Source organism: Psilocybe cubensis, chromosome 2 (genome assembly GCF_017499595.1).
Source record: "Psilocybe cubensis strain MGC-MH-2018 chromosome 2, whole genome shotgun sequence".
Taxonomy (NCBI): domain Eukaryota; kingdom Fungi; phylum Basidiomycota; class Agaricomycetes; order Agaricales; family Agrocybaceae; genus Psilocybe; species Psilocybe cubensis.
Window position 1 is genome coordinate 3132939 of NC_063000.1, and position 17212 is coordinate 3150150.

The 17212-nt window shown below is 49.5% G+C and overlaps 3 protein-coding genes across 3 annotated transcripts; 2 read left to right on the plus strand and 1 right to left on the minus strand.

Moving 5' to 3' along the window:
* Positions 1 to 492: 492 nt before the first annotated feature.
* Positions 493 to 1771, minus strand: JR316_0002527 (uncharacterized protein; the record flags this gene model as incomplete). Its single annotated transcript, XM_047888319.1, has 4 exons — positions 493 to 1223; positions 1280 to 1418; positions 1498 to 1583; positions 1642 to 1771. The coding sequence occupies 4 exons, from the start codon at positions 1769 to 1771 to the stop codon at positions 493 to 495; spliced, it is 1086 nt and encodes a 361-aa protein (XP_047753242.1).
* Positions 1772 to 3161: 1390 nt separating this feature from the next.
* On the plus strand, positions 3162 to 7131 carry JR316_0002528 (Calcium-transporting ATPase 1; the record flags this gene model as incomplete). Its single annotated transcript, XM_047888320.1, has 12 exons — positions 3162 to 3644; positions 3698 to 3950; positions 4013 to 4094; positions 4156 to 4421; positions 4489 to 4562; positions 4623 to 4929; positions 4981 to 5231; positions 5293 to 6079; positions 6132 to 6269; positions 6334 to 6486; positions 6542 to 6744; positions 6826 to 7131. 12 exons carry the CDS (start codon positions 3162 to 3164, stop codon positions 7129 to 7131), a joined length of 3303 nt encoding a protein of 1100 aa, XP_047753243.1.
* Positions 7132 to 9252: 2121 nt separating this feature from the next.
* JR316_0002529 (Rho guanine nucleotide exchange factor gef1) lies at positions 9253 to 14678 on the plus strand (the record flags this gene model as incomplete). Its single annotated transcript, XM_047888321.1, has 3 exons — positions 9253 to 10249; positions 11349 to 11725; positions 11781 to 14678. The coding sequence occupies 3 exons, from the start codon at positions 9253 to 9255 to the stop codon at positions 14676 to 14678; spliced, it is 4272 nt and encodes a 1423-aa protein (XP_047753244.1).
* Positions 14679 to 17212: the final 2534 nt, after the last annotated feature.

The following is a 17212-nucleotide window of genomic DNA, read 5'->3' on the forward strand; positions in this document are numbered from 1 at the left end:
GTTGTATGATGGCGCATATGATCGATAGAGAAACACCATTACCTCTGCTGTACTAGATAAGTGAATCGATATCTTTAAAAATCTCAGATTGTGTCAATCAGTGCCAGAATAGACGAGTACTGTAAGTTGGGAAGCTGTCGGAAACTGATTGAAGCCATGATAAGAGTCGGGAGAGTGCTTACTGCCAAGCGGTGAAAATCATTCCCCGAGTGGGGTTGCTGGCTTTTTATGTGGCCGACGGGCGCTTATTCGCCTAACGCGCTTAACATAACTCGTAATATAGGAGATCGCGCAAAGAATACAAAAGGAACTTGGCTAATGATGGGGAGAGACTATCCTTCCTACTACTACTACATACGAAGATTTACTAGAGATGCGAAACGGCGATTTGTCCAATCAAACACCAGGGTACTACTGTTGTGCTACTTGTTATGGTCCAATTCTGAATCAGAAATTCGATGTATGCTGACTGCCAAAAACCACCAAATGTGGTCAGCTGCTTGGGTATACTAGATTGTCCTCTGGATCTAAGTCGGGGATAAATATCATCCCAAGTACAATAACCAGTGTAGTGCACACGAAGATTGTGCACGCGATCCCTACGACATGGGGGAGCCGCTCCCAGACATTACACACAATTCCGAGCAAGCTGAAGACGAAACCAAGTAGCGTAAGTATGACGCATAGGACGTGAAAGCGTTGAAGGAGCTTTGTGGGGAGGGGATGGAGTTTGCGGCCTGGAAGGTCGTTGACCGTCGCCTGGCCAGATCCTGACCCACGAGTAGTAGCTCCGGCACCCGAAGTTACCCTGTTGTGGTTAGATGAATATACACTTGGATACTCCTTGAGCACCCAGATTGATCTGCGCCTGCTGCGTTTGCGTGGGCTTTCCGTGAGACTTGGTGGAGGGCGCGTGAAGCAAAAATGGGAAGTCGAGTCAGCGGAAGCTTCTTGTACTCGGTGCTGGGTTGTCATCATTGGCTGTGCGTATTGATATTGAGGAATTCCACTCATGTTTCCGGTGGCCGTGTAAAGCTTCCCAGCGCCGCCTACGCCGAGGTCAATATCAGAGCGCTCTGCGGCGGTGGGGGAGGGGAAGAATGCATCGGTGCTGCCAGAGCCAGAGCCGTGATTTCTTCTCATGATGACTGTATCTTGCTCGACTTTAGCCCACATGATGCGGTATTTAATCAGAAAGAAGCCTCCCAGAAATGATATAAATGCTATAGCATAAATATGTGTTATAGAGATCCATAGGTCTTTCGAAACATAGACGCACCTGCTAGGATGTGAAGAAGCAGCCCCCCTGTGAGGCCAACGTTCGCGGCTTGGGATGCAATAGAAAGGTCTGGATTGTATTGGTCTTGCGGCATCGTAATGCTCAGGAGCGTCGCCTCAGTGGAAGCGAAGAATATTGCCTAAAATAGGCAGAGCGTGGAAGGTCATTGTGGATCAACGTCAATTACCGTGAAGATCATGAGAAGCTTGAATACATACGAGAACGCTGATCAATTGGAGTCGATCCATCCACGATTCGAGTAGGCGTCGCACGGCTCGTTCCTCTTCTTCCACAATTTGTGAATCTTGGTATAAAACAGGAATCTGATCATCACAGATGGTCAGGAAAAGCGCATCACCTACCATGGCTGGGACTCGCGGTAGGCGACTCCGTAGGTGTACAAAGAACTGGGGAGAAGGTACTTGAGTCCCCATTGGTGACTCCATGGGTTAGATTTAAAAGACCAAGTTTCCGACGATCTGAGGATGCCATACCGGATAACTGGGAAATGTGTATACATTTGCATCGAAAAACTGGAAACTCCTTATATAACAGCGATTGGGAAAGGCGATGCATATCCTAGTAGTGTACAAGAAATACAGAGTACCTTGGCTATTTGTTTACTCAGCATGTATCCGTTTCCGAATACTATACCCTGAACATTATGGTCACTTGGCGGTGGTGGTGGTGGGTCTAAAGTTTTGTAACCTCAACAAAAGCTATATTCTTAGAGTCAAGAAATGGCTTGGCCATTTGGACGGTGGTTGTCAGGATCATCATGTGCATTTTATATCACTGACAAGCAAAATCCTGTCAGATGCATGAGCACTTCACCCCCGGCGGCATAGGATCTTTGCTGGAAGCTTAGACATGCCAACACGAACCTCTGCAAAAATTCCGCAGGCATAACGAACAAGACGCAAACAACTAGCCAACATTGTGATGTCGCTATGTTCATATCGCGCACGCCCTCAGGTTGACCACGATATGGAGTTACTATCTAAGATACCCTGCGAAGGTGTATAAGTGCTAAAGGCGATACCAACTTCAAGTCATTTCAATCCATTCTTTTCTTGGCGATTTTTGCTTTCTTCCATTCCGTTGAAGTGGCTTAAAAAAACATGGATTTATTTTATTTAGCTATAAGTATATTTTACCGCGGAGTTGCTGTATGATTAGGACTCGGACTTGCGTGTACACTGATGAAAACCCATTCAAATACCGCTGCACGACACTAATAGAAACGAATTACATGATACATCGTTTGCTTGCGAATGACCCAGCGATGAAATGTAAACGGACTACTTATGGATCAAAAATAATTTGATGCGCTCTTTGAGCTTCCTCTCTGTCTCCAATTGTATTTCTTCGTGATTGTGGGGGCATTTTGGCAGTGTTTGCAGTAGATCTTATTACTAGGGGTAACATAACAATAGACGGATAGTTGTCAGGAATGAAAAGATTGGGTGTATTCTGGACGGTGAAACCATTCTGCTGTGGAGAAATACCCAGAGCCAAGGTTCAAGAAACTTGAAGACTGGGTGAAGGACCAACAACAGAGTCACTGAAAAGGTTAGTCATAAGAGTATTGTCAGGATCAAGAAGGCATTTGTTTGTTTGGTTGTAAAGGGCTAGGCAGACAAAGACGTGTTGCGCCGAGAGAGTTGTGCGCGGAACAGGGGAGCTTCTTCGAGTTGTCTAATCGCAGTCGACAAGTCTTTACCGACTTTGTTGACAAAAGTTCTCACTTCTATATCACCCTGGCTTCTCGTCCAGATAATACTGCTTCCCACCTCTACCCGTCCTCCACACTATATAAAGCGAGCTCACCGTAGCGCGTCTTCATTTCCATTTCATATTCACGTTTTGTACAACTAGTACTATGCCGCCTCCAAAGAGCTCATCCGGGATGGGCTACGAACGAAAAAAGAGGAATCTCACCGCAATTCCAATTACCTCTCCAATGGCCGCCTCCAGCTCGTCAAATTACCGCTACGGAAATCAGCATTCGGCCAGCATACCAGGGCGCAGTCCTTCTCCTCCAGCATCCGCCTACTTTCCTCTACTCTCTGGAGACAACACCACACGTCTGCGGCCAACACCCGATGCCGACGCCCACTTTGCGTATAGTACAACTCTCAGGCGGCACCAGTCAGAGAGTGCAGCAGCCCTCGCTTCACCAGCCGTCTTCGCTGCAGCTGTCAACGCAGAAGCCACTAGTCTCTGGACGCGAGCTGTCAATACCATAACCGGTCGACAGACGAACGAGTATCAGGTGGTCGAGAATGGACGAGAGACGCCACCTGCCTCCCGTGAGCAAAGTAAAGACACCGCGTCTGGGAAGTTTGCGCATATGTCAGCGGAGGTGAGGCTTTATAACCACTTTCTCCTCTATGTCCGACTTTAACTCCCCTCAAGGCCACTATCAGCTACTTTAGAAGCTCTGGGACAGACGGATTGCTACACACAGACATTAACACACTACGCGAACACCATGGCTATAACGAATTCTCTGTCTCATCGCCAGAACCACTACTTCTCAAATTTGCCAAAACGATTTACGAATCTCCTTTGATCCTTCTATTATGTGCCAGCGCAACTATCAGCGCTATTATGGGAAACATAGATGATGCAGTCAGTATCACGGTCGCAGTACTAATTGTTCTAACGGGTGTGTTGCCTACCCATCCTCGATGCTGTTCGAGCACTGACGAAACCATATCTACAACTCAGTTGGCTTTGTGCAAGAACGACGGTCCGAAAAGAGTCTGGAAGCTCTAAATAAACTGGTTCCTCACCACTGTCATGTTATCCGGTACGTCCTCTCGGATCTGTATTACGGTTCTCACCAAAGTCTTATTAATATATCATTTTAGCGAGGGCGAAGCGATTCACGTACTTGCCAATGAACTCGTACCAGGTGATCTAGTCAAGTTCGCCACCGGCGATCGTATACCGGCCGATATCCGTCTTGTCGACGCAATTGACCTCGAAGTGGACGAAAGCAGTTTGACGGGAGAGACGGAAGCGCGCAGGAAGGATACAGCCACATGTCGATTTGAGCACGGTGCGGCTCCTGGGGAACCAGTCGCGCTGGCGGAGCGGACGTGCATCGTCTACATGGGCACGTTGGTCCGAAACGGTACGTCGGGCTTGGCTTCTCCTTTGCCACGTTTGTCTGCCAGGTTTTGATGATGTTCGGGTTGAAGGGCGCGGTACCGGAATTGTCATTGCTACAGGCGCAGAAACGGAGTTCGGTGTCATTTTCTCGATGATGCAGGATGTATGTACCGTTTTGCAAAAAAATCCAAGGCCCATTGACTTAATCACAGGGTGCGTGTAGGTTGAGGAGCGTCGGACACCCCTCCAACTCAACATGGACGAACTCGCGAAAAAGCTTTCATTCATGTCCTTCGGCGTTATTGGCGTAATTTGTCTGATTGGTGTTCTACAAAAAAGATCGTGGTTGGAGATGTTTACGATCGGTGTTTCGCTTGCCGTAGCTGCCATCCCTGAAGGTTTGCCGATTGTCACTACCGTTACATTGGCGCTTGGAGTTTTGCGGATGGCCAAGCGGAAAGCCATCGTGAAGAAGTTGCATTCGGTCGAGTCTCTCGGATCTGTTTCTGTTATTTGTTCAGATAAAACAGGTAGGTGTTGAGGTTTTGGCTACTTTCTAGATCGATTCTGATACTACACAGGAACGTTGACTAAAAACGAGCAAACGGTGACGGAGGCTTATGCTGTTGACGAGACTCTGTTCTTGGACCCAAGCTCCTCGATACCCTACACAGGCACTGTATCACCAGCTATCAAACGGGCGCTAGATATTGGTGCTCTATGCAATAATGCATCTCTTATTCGCAATGAAGATGGAGTATATGTCGGGCAATCTACTGATGTTGCTTTGCTCAATGTCCTACAGCTGTTCGGCGTCCCTGACAGACGCGAGGTATGTCGAGTGTCGCCTCTTTTCTGCGGTTGTTTGGTTACTAATCATATTCATACTACAGACATTCAAACGCCTCGCAGAGAAATCCTTCAATTCTGAACAAAAATATATGGCTGTATCCGGTATCCACGAAGATGGTTCACCCCACCTGCAAGTGAACGGCTCTCCGAGGGAGATGTACTACATCAAAGGCTCAATAGAGGCTATCATCGACCGGTGCAAGTTCTACTATGTCAGCGAGGAATCGACGCCCGCACTCGACGCGAACACCAAGAATGTGATCATGACGCGAGCCAACGCGACCGCAGCGAGAGGCCTGCGGGTCATTGCGATGGCATTTGGGTACGGATCTGCGAACCCTGTAAATGGGCTGAACGGGAACGGCAATACGAGCTCGTTGGGTAGTACACCGCACGGCTCGCGCGCACCGTCGCCTGGGCCTAATGGGGCAGGGGATAAAGCTGGTGAGAAAACGAACTTGGTGTTTGTGGGATTCCAGGCCATGCTTGATCCACCGCGCAAGGGTGTCGCGGACTCGATCAATCTGCTGCAGTCTGGTGGTGTGCAAGTGGTCATGATCACGGGTGACGCTGAGCCCACTGCTCTCTCCATCGCTCAGAAACTCGGGCTGCGCGTCGGACGTCTGGGAGCGGGAAGCGGGGGTGCGGCGGGGGTGTCGTCTGCGCATTGTTTGACGGGCAAGGCGATTGATCAGATGACCAAGGCGCAGCTGAAGGAAAGGGTGGGGAGCGTCAGTGTGTTTGCGCGCACGACGCCGAAGCATAAGATGGCGATTGTGGAGGCGTTCCAGGCGAGAGGGAAGATTGTGGCTATGACGGGTGATGGAGGTGCGCTCCTTTCTGTTTTTTAGCGTATATATTTCTAAGAAGGGGTGTGTAGTTAATGACGCACCGGCGCTCAAGATGGCGGATATTGGAATTTCTATGGGCAAGAGCGGCACGGACGTGGCGAAGGAAGCTGCTGATATGATTCTCGTCGACGATAATTTCAGCACGATATTGCCCGCCGTTGAGGAAGGTTTGTCTTTTTTTCCCTATCTGTTTGGAAGTTGGGGGGAGGTGTTGAATTCGTATTGGTGTAGGTAAATCGATATTCCACAACATCCAGAATTTCCTGTCGTTCCAGCTTAGCACGGCTGCTGCTGCGTTGACACTCATTTCGCTGAGTACGATGCTGGGTCTGGACAACCCGCTAAATGCCATGCAAATCCTGTTTATCAACATCCTCATGGACGGTATGTCTTTGTCCTCACCCATGTCTTTATCATACCCTCATTACGTTGATTGCAGGCCCGCCTAGTCAGTCGCTCGGAGTAGACCCTGTAGATCCCGCTGTGATGCGCCGCCCACCACGCAAAAAGAACGCGCCGATCATCACGAAGAGGCTGCTCTGCAGAGTTCTCTTCTCGGCATCAATCATTGTCGTCGGGACACTGTTCGTGTACGTCTTTGCGCTCAAGGACGAGGATATGTCAAGACGGGAACAAACGATGGTACAGTTCCCCCCCTTTCTTTATCCCACATTTTAGCCAATTCTGATTGCATTTGCTTTTTTTCTTCGTTCCCCGCGTCAGACATTCACCGCGTTCGTCTTCCTAGACCTCGTATCCGCGATCCAGAACCGCGGCCTCGGGTGCGCGCTGTTCCAGAACAAGATGCTGATTACGACGGTGTCGATTTCGTTCCTCACGCAGCTTGCGCTGGTGTATGTTGGGTTTATGCAGAAGATCTTTCAGACGGATGCGCTGGGGATGCATGATTTGGGGATTATTCTTGGGTTGGCGGGGGTGAGTTTGGTGTTGCATGAGGGGAGGAGGTGGTATGAGCGGAGGATTGATGCGGATGATACGTATGCGACTGTGATGGAGGAGTTGGCGTAGGTGGGTTGGGTTGGGTGTATTGGGTTAATGGTATGGTATGGCATGGTATGGGATAATGGGATGGGGGGATTTACGTGTATGGTATCGACGACGAACGAACGGACGGACGGACGGATGGATGGATGGATGACACAGACGACAGACGACAAGCACCACTTGCGTGTTCTAAAAATTAACAAAGCGCTTTTCTGTTTTTGTTTTTTTGTTTTACGTATATATTTATATAGTACGTCGGGGTAACAGGTTTTGTTTTTTTGTTTTTTTAGTATGATACTTTGGAATACCTTAATTTATACCACATTTTCTATTCCTAGTCCTAGTTCTAGTTCTATTCCTCCTCCTCCTTCTCGATCTCCTTCTGCTGTTGTCGTTGCTCTCCATCCGTCCGCCGAAAATTAAAACAGATGCTTGTGTATTGTAGTGATTATCAAGTTACAGTATGTGTCTACCTGGGTTGGTTCCTCTTCTATTGAAGACGACTTCGTGTTTTCTTTTTTTTTTTCGTTTTTTTCGTTGTTCGTTTGGTATTTTGTGAGTTTCATTTCACTGTACTGTGATAATGTAATAATTTGTTGTCGGAGGTGGGACGGAAGGGTACTCGAGTCCTGTTTGATAGGTTTGATCCGGCGGGGTATGTAAATTGTTTGAAGGCTGCGGAGGATCACCTCCGAGGTCTCCTCAGATCGTTTCCCCGCACACCCCCACAGGTACTATGTATATCTGTATATACATATATCTATACGTATGTGTAGATTGTCGGTTCATCTCGGAGGGATTTATGTATTGCTAGTACCTGTAGACAAGGTTTCTGTTTTATTTAGAACATCTTGATTTTTTTAGTGCATTTACTTTACTTACAATATTGACACCGGCTTTTCATTTTCAGTTTGATTGTCATTGTCATCGGTATGTTCGAAATAGACGAATACTTAGATCGACCTTGGATTGCTTCTAGCCTGTGGTGACGATGCATAACTAGTTCTAAGTTATGTCAAAATTTTGTAAAACAAAACAATCAGCTCCAAGTCGACGTGTACGCTACGTGGATTAGCCCTAGGTTTTCCCGGGCGCGTTGAATACACTTTGAATAGGATGTTGACCTGTAAATGTGCTGTGTTGTGGAGTTTGGATAGTCAAGTTGGACCGGGGCTGAATGGAATAGAATGCGGAGTGCGGAGGCGGTTCGGTGCTTTTGTTTTGCCTCTTTGGATGGTTTTAGGTAGGTATAAGCACTGCTTGAGAGGAATTGTCGGAGAAATTGGACCTTGTAGCTTGTTAGATTGTAGTAGGCGCTACCTCTGTATATGGATATTGGAGGATCACCGGAGACAGTCCGGCTCCGATGCGTTTCTTTTTTTTACTGGAGTTTGGGTATATGGATAGTGGTAATAGGCGCCGAATTTTTGGAGTGGTTGTGGATTTTAATTGTATTCGAAGTCGAAGTCGAAGATGGCAATTTTGGATAATTAATTGAATGGGACTTGTGAGCGGGGTTTGTGTGTTTTTGCTTGGCCTGGGTTGGATAATGAGAGCACCGCAGTCACCGGTGGACGGGTGATAAATTGCAGTAGCATATATCACTGACATCATTGCAATAGCGCCCACGAGTCTATCTTGGCACATTCACAGAGCTCTCGATGAGAGCCGGGAGGGCGAGGACCGTACCAGGACCGGGAACCTAAGAAGACGGACATCAAGGATGGATTTGAGCCGTTGCGCCAAAGACATATTTTAGATGAGATAGATGCTCAAGATAGCAAGCAAATAGTAGGCATGAGTATCCTTGCTATTTCTGTTGGTTATCGCGTCAATTTATCACGACGGGGCCGGTGGAGTAGTTACGCTGCGGTTTTGGCATGTGGAATTTGCCAGCGAGGTCTAGGAGGGACACATGGTGGGGACAGAGTGCATGTGAGAATCATGTGTGAATAGCAACAAGGCGGACTAAACATGGAGGAAAGACGGGAAGTCCTGCCAAGAATAGGCTGCGCGTGATCGGTACTGTGTTGACGCTCGCAAGAAACTCGTCTTCACCATCTCATCCAACTCAACGCCTTGTTCTGCTCTAGGTCATCGTCGTTGTCCAGCGCTTATTCGGTTGGCGACTTACTTTGTATTATTATGGAGGACACGGTCGCTTCTGCAGGGACCACCACTCCTTCCAACTCGCACTCGATCCCTCACTCGCCTCGTTCTGTCCGCGTGCATCCGAGTCCCTCTCCTCTCTCTTCTTCTTCACAACTACCACCACCAACTCTCCCAGTCCGTTCTCCCCTCCGTCCACCTGCCCGTTCCATTTCCAACAACTCCGCCACCCCCACACTAGACTCAGACGCCCCTCTGTCGCCCAAGACACCCCCAGGAACAGACGAGCAGGATCAGACAGTCACTCTCCCCATGACCACTCACCCCATGCCGTCCACACCGGCCCTGCGCATCCAGATGCGCGATAGGGAGAGAGAAAGAGAACGAGAAAAGGACAGAGACAGGGACAGAGAGAACGCCTATCCGTACCTCAACGAACTCATCGACCCACTCCTAGCTACCATCGACAGCTTTAGTGTCGACCTCTTGCCTGCTAAACAAGAGAGAGAACGAGAAAAGGACCGGAATGCAGTCAAAGAGTTCGCTCCACGAGAAAGAGAAAGGGAGATTGAAAAAGAACTTCCTGAAAGACCAGAGACGCCACTTAGCATAGACCTCGAAGCAGAAGACGATTCTTCGCATTCACATTCCCAACACCCAGAAAATGACCAGGACGACGCTTTAGCAAACCCTACCAATTTCACAACCTCCGCCTCCGCTGCTGCCTACATGTCCAGCTACATGTCCTCTTTAGCGTCCACATCCACCTCCTCGCCATCTACCTCAACATCAACATCGATATCCTCCTCCTCCCGGTCCTCAGCGCCCACATCCATCACATCCTTATCCTCCGTGTCCGAGCCTCAGCCCCAACCTCGGCCGCAAAAACATGATACTACCGCTACCACCACTACAAAACCACCACAAGCCATGTCGAAACGATACCATGCAATGCACGAGCTGCTCTCCTCCGAGCGCGCGTATGCGTCCGATCTAGCTCTCATTAGGGAGGTACACATCCCATTGGCGTTAGGTGCGTTTCATCTTTTATTTTCTCATTTTTTCTTTCTTTTCTCTTCTTTCATTCCATGACTTTCTTTCGTTTTCTTTCCTTTCACTACCTTTCATTACTCTTTTGGCGTGTGGCTGGAGGCATGGGGTTTGGCACATTGCACACTGCACATTGCACATCGCACATCGGTACTATAGAGTCCGTGTACTTTTGTACGTACACACGTCCGTCCGTACGGTACGTTCGGTACGTGCAGCCGTACAACGCGCTGTTCTTCAGCTCAGCAGCTTTCTGCACAACACGCACCATACCCTGCGCAACGGGGAGCTGCGCCGAACAAATCCTCGGGTGTCTTTCTCCGAGAACGGTTCGAGAAAACGGAACGATCGGTATTCTGGTCGTGTCCGTGTCTTGTTCTCCTTGGAAGGTGGAAACGCAACGTGCGATGTGCGATGTTAGGAGCCACTACCTCGGATTTACTCTTGGAGCATGCTCTTGTCTTTTTTCGTTGGAGCAATTCACAGATTTGGGAACGATGGACTTTTTGCTCTGATCGATTATTTTCGCTTTTGCTTGCTTGCATGACGTTATCCTTTTTTCTTCCTTTCACATCTTTTGCAATGCTTTACGGCTTATGGGAACGACCATTTCCGTTCGCATTCAAATTTCGTTTTGGCTAGTAGTATGCCGTTGAGGCGGCGATGGTATCCATTTGATTTTATGTACTTCCCCTCCCCCTCACTCCCGCTCTACCCCACTCGGCATACGCTTGGGATAGAACGGGTTTTTGCTGCCTCTAGACTCCCTAGACTGGTGCTTCTTGGTTGCTGGTTTGGTTGTTGGTTAGATTAGCTTTGGGAGGTCTAGTCCGCGGTAGAGTGTAGCCTTGAGCCACTCTGACAGCCTACACTACTCTCCGCGCCGCCCTTCCTCCATTCCTCCGCCACTTACTTTCTTTCCTGGACTTCTCGCGCACTCCGCTTTCGCGCTATACGTTACTATACCAAACTCTACTTTTCACTTTCACTTTTCTTTTTCGCTTCTCTTTTTAATTAATTTTTTTTTCTTATGATCCACTTGTGGAGATGAAACTAAAAACTAATTTTTCTTTGGATTCTAGGCCAGACGCCAATGCTGCAAAACATACCTCTATCCCCGCCGCCCGCCTCCGGGTCTTCCTTCGCGCCGGCGTCCACTCCCAACTTGACATCCGCGTCGTCAACATCAGCATCAGCATTCACGTCAACAACTACGACGACATCTAACCCGACCTCGGGCTCCTCGTCCACCCGCACGCTCTCCACGGCCTCTGACTCGTCGACTGCGTCGCTGGGACCGGCGATGGCGCCTGAGGATGTCAAGGTTATCTTTGGCAATGTTGAAGAGCTGGCGCTGCTGAGCGATGCGTTTGCGGATCGGCTCGAGGTTGCGCTGGGTAGCGTGTTGGACGGAGGAGCCGAAGGGGACGATACTATCGGTGCACTGTTCCTGGAATGCGTGCGTATTTATTTCTTTTTTTACTTTTCAGGCTTTATTCAAATCTTTTGGGTAGGTCCCGATGTGGGAGCGGCCGTACAAGCAATATATTACGCGGCATCCAAGCGCGCTGCAGCACCTGCAGAATCTACCACAGACACCCGCGCTGACGGCGTATCTTGCGTACACGCAGCGCGTCGCGTCCGCGCTTACGCACGCGTGGGATCTCGCGTCGCTGCTCATCAAGCCCGTGCAGCGGCTGCTCAAGTACCCGCTGCTCCTGCACACGATCATCGACGAGACGCCGGATTCGCATCCGGACAAGGAGAACCTCAAGGCTGCGAAAGAGCGTATTGAGGAGCTGGCAAGGAATGTGAATGAGGGGAGAAGGCGCGCGGAGGTGGTGAAGGATGTGTTGACGAGTAAAGGGGTAAAGAAGCCTAGTGCGCCCGTGGGTGTGAGTGCGGGTGTGAGTCTGAGTAAAGTGAAGAGTCTGCGGCACGGCGGGGTGACGGCGGCGACGATGCGCGTGGGCAGCAGCGACGCGCTGGACGGCAGCCGGCCCGGAGGTACAGGTGGGGGCAGCGAAGCGGCGCTGGTGGACGCGCTGCAGGGCGAGCTGAAGCAGATCGAGGTGTTTGCGCAGCAGTTTGCGAGGAATGTGGTGGATTGGGGTAAGATGATGTCCAATATGATGCTCGCGCTGCGCACGTGGGCGTTGTCCTTTGCCAAAGTTATTGGGCTTGCGCTTGACCCTCATGCGGCGTCTGATGCGGCGGGCCAGCAGCAGCACTCGGAGGCATTCGACGCGTTCGTCGCGGTCATCCGCGAGAAACTTATGCCTCTTTCTGCGGACCTCGAAGCAGCGATCAACGAACGGCTGCTCAAGGACCTCGCGCACCTCCTCGGGACGATGACGCAGCCGCTCAAGCTTCTCGCGTCGATGGGCGAGCAGGAGCCGTACCACTACCACCTCCTCACGATGCCCCTCTCCGCCAAGAACCGACCCCCCGCCGCGCTCCTCGCCGCATCGACCAACTACCTCGCGCTGCGCGGCCAGCTCGCCGCGGAACTGCCGACGTACCTGCAGCTGCTGCACCGCGGGTTCAGCGTGCTCATCCGGCGGCTCGCCGAGTTGCAGACGCGGTTCTGGCGCGATGTGAAGGAGCACTGGGCGGAGCTGTGGGATATGCTCCGCGTGGAGAGTGAGTTGAATGTAGGGTGGGAGGAGACGTGTGCGGTGTGGTGTGCGCGCTGGGCGGATGTGGATGAGGTCGTCAAGACGCTCGCGATCACGGGCCCTGTGCCGCATTTGCAGCCTACGCCGCGGACGTACTTTTATACGTACCAGCTTCCGCCTTCGGGGGCTGCCACGCCTGCTGCTGCTGCTGCGGTTGTGGCGAGCCCGCTGGTCGCTCAGCAGCAACAGCAGCAGCAGCCAACGGAGCTCGCGGAGTATTTTGCGTATCCTAATTTTTATATGCCGATGGTACCTGCGCCTGCGACGCCCAAGGACCGACGCGAGAGTGGGAGCAGTGGGAATAGTAACAGTAAGCTGGAGAAACACAACTCGAAATCTAGCGGGCACAGCGGCAAGGGTGCGCATAACAGCAATGGCAACAACAAGGATAACGCCGCCGCCGCTGCGACAGTACAATCCATGTTCGCCGCGCTCGAACCGGCACATTCGCCTGTTCACCACAAAAAATCGACGATCAACAGTTCCTCATTCGCATCCTCGCCAGCACCAGCACCCGCGCCCGCGACCGCATCGAGCTCGACGGCCAACGTCGCCTCGCCGTCGGGTGGCTTCGTGCCGTCGATGGTCAGCAGCTCCTTGTTTGGCGGCGGAGCGTCGATGTACAGCGTCTCGGGCCCGTTGCCCTTAGGCTCTGTGCCTGTCCCGCGTGATAAAAAGGAGAAAGAGCGAGATAGCAGAGGCCGCGGCCGCGGCGCGAGTGATGCCAGCTCCAACAAGGCGGGATACGGTACGAGCGGGCGACGACCCGCCTCGCAGGACCGCCAGTACCCTCATTACCCGCAATCTCCACCACCTCCGCCGCCGTTGCCCCAGCAGCACATGGCACGTTCGCCGCCGCCCCAGTCGCCGCCGATCCCTGCGCGGAGGCGTACCCAAGGCCATGTAGCCCTCGCGGATGAGTTTGCGGAGTATGTTGCCATGCATGGCGGGGCGCTGCCGCCGCCGTATGAGGGTGCGCGGGAGTACCCGTATTCGCCCCCGTCTGGGAGTGGTGGTAATGGCACCGCGAGTTCTAGGCAGGGTATTTCGCGGATGAAGTCTATGCCTGTGAGCTTGGGCGGGCACGGAAACGGACATGTGCAGGTTGATGAGCGCGAGGAAAGGGTGTATCGCCAGGAGCCTGAGTGGGAGGAGTATGACGCTTATGCGCCACAGCATCAGCAACTGCGGCCCCAGGAGCGCGGGCGAGATGCCAGGGAGCACGAGCAGCAGAGGGACCGCGAGTTCGATGGAAAGCGGCTGACGAAAAGTCCAAAGAGGCGGTCGAAGGAGCAGACGCACTCGCGGAAGCGCTCAGGGTCCGTCAAGTCCATCACGGCTTTCTTCACTTCGTCCAACCCCAACATCTCCTCCACCGCTGCCGCCGCTGCCTCTGCTGCTGCCGCGCCCCAAACCACTGCCTCGTCGGACCCACAACCGCTCACCTCGGCACAGCGCGACTCGTGGGCATCCAAACCCGCGAAATACTTCTGTCAAGTGATCCATCCATGCAAACCGCCGCCGTCGATATCGTACTACTCCTTCCCGTTCTTCACGCTGCGCGAGGGCGAGCTGTATGAGGTGCTCCAGGAGGCCGGGCACCCGAGCATCCACCCAAAGTTGCCGCTGTATGTTGACGATGGCGAGGATTGCTTGTTGCTGTGTCGGGACGGGCGGGGTGTGGTTGGATGGGCGCTGGCGAGCTTTTTGGAGCCGGTTGATATTGTCGGGTGAAGTTTTTGGTGATAGGTATGAATTGTCATCGGTGAAAGCGAGGGGGGGAATGTTGAGGTTTTTTTTTTTTGTGTCATTGCTGATTTGGTTTTGATTTTTTTTTTCTCTTTGCAGTTTTTTGTTCTCTGCTTTTTCTTTATTTTTTGTTCTTTTGTCTCCTGTGCCATATGTTCTCTTTTTCTCTCTCCTTTTGTCGGACTCTTGTGCTGTGATGTTTGATCCTAATGTAATATGTTGTATATCGCCCCTTGTATTCTATTGTACTGCATTGTACTTGTGTTTTCCCCATCTCTTGCTCTCTTCCGCTCCTCCACCCATCTATCCATCTACATCATTACTATCCGCACTCTCCTTTTCTTTTCTTTTCTCCATCTCCACTATCATTCTATCTCATCCTCCATTCTCATTGCATTGCATCTCCATCTTCACACATCCCAGCACCGCTGCACGCTACTATCCCTCGGAATTGGAATCGGAAAACCGATACACACAACACACAACACACACATCCCTATCTATACAACAACATTGCATCGTCTTGTAACTCAAACTGTCAACCGACACCCATCTCATTCTTTTTTCTTGGATAACTGTTGTCTCTTTCTCTCTCCTTGTCAACTCATCTCTGGTCTCTCCTTCTCTCTCTCTATTTTCTGTTCTGAGTTCATCCACCATCCACTCCTTTTTCTACCCTTTTTTGTTTTGGTTCACAGACAGACAGGTAGACTTTTGTTTGGTCTTCATGGAATCTGGAACCAGGTTTGGGTTGTATGGTTTCTGTAGGTTGTAGATGTGTACCCTGTAAGTAGCGTAGCTGTTCACAAAAACATGATATAATTATTGAGATTAAGGTTTGGGGGCGAGTTTGTTGCATATATTGAGGGCCCTATGTGGTGCAAGTGCAGATAGAAGAGAGTAAAACGTACATCGATAGATCAGGTCATCAGAGGTAACACAAAAAATAGAAAACACCTTCTCCGTCCATTCAAAGCAGCCTATGAAAGCGCTAAAACACTCGAGGCTAGCCTGGCCCATCTTGTAGTCGACATACTAATAACTTTCGAATATTTACATTCCGAAGTCGGTATTTTATTCCTGCGGTAGTTTGAAGACATGCGTATGTGTATGCGAGAGGTGAAAGATAAGGTGTGATCAATCTGGTTGTATCATACTATCATATCACCCGTGACATTCCAAACGATCTATGACACGGGCAAGCTGCCGCTAAAATTTTAGTACTCATCTCCAATCCCTTGACAGAATAGAGATATGTTATGGTTGAAGATATTATGGATATCCGCAAATAAAACACAGAAAATATAACCAAAATGTGTATGAAGAAAAGGTATAAAAGGAGGGGAGAGCATCGTAGTATATCCCCAGCAAAATAACTCGTCTACTGTTGTGAGCTACCTGCTCCTTTTTAGCCATTCCATTCAACTAATTTCAAATCGTCATACTTGGGATAGATTCTGAACAAGTGTATGCACATTCTACATCCATGGATGTGAACCACCAACGACTGACGAATGTCCTACCAGAATGAAATTCTTCATCGTTCTCAGCGCCCTCCTCGCCAGCGCCACTACCGTACTCGCCTCTCCAGTCGAGGACAATGCATCAGCGGAAAAGGTTTTTTTCAGTAGTACACACCTATATTACAGTAGACACCGTAGTAACCACACTTTCCAGTAGCCTTTTTTGCACTTAGTAGCCTTACATAACATCATTATCTAATATATTTTCATTACATAGGTTTAATACATTGTATTCACAATATACAGTAATTTATGGAAACTATATAATCAAGGCCCATGCAACATACAGTAGTACTTACAATATACTTATAGACTTTGTAGTCTGCGAGCGAAATAAATGGCCTGCTCAAGGATTGAACCGTCAACCTTAGCCAAAAATAGACTGTCCTTAACCAGTAGACCATAAGACTTTACAAAACAATATGGACTATAGCATAAATGTCAATTGAGTTATGGGATTTTATGATATGGAATTAGATGGAATAGAATAAGTGGAATAACAACAATACTAATGTCAATGTTAACAAACACAACACAGAGTCCAAATAATGGATTCAATAGTGGATATTGACATATAACTCTCAATCTATTTATAGGTCATATAGCTCAGTGGTAAAGTATTGGCAACATACTTGGGAGTCATTGGTTCGATTCTAGTCCTAACCATATCTTTTCTGTTGTTATTTACTTAACAGATTCTGATAGTAGACAAGTTGAAGAGAGTTAGATAGAGGTATAATATATTGTTAGACTGGATGGAGGCTTACTATCCAAAGTCAGCTAATTGGACGGAGTAGAATGGCTAATAAAGATATTAATGATACCAACTGTCCTATTAATGATTTTTACTCAATATTAAATTGCGCATAAAAATATATAGTTAGCAATGTAGTACCTATAGATTAATATTATACTATTTATTAAAATTACAGAAGACTACAAAAGCTACATATATGACTAAGAAATCTACAGAATCTACTGACTTTTGGTAGGAAG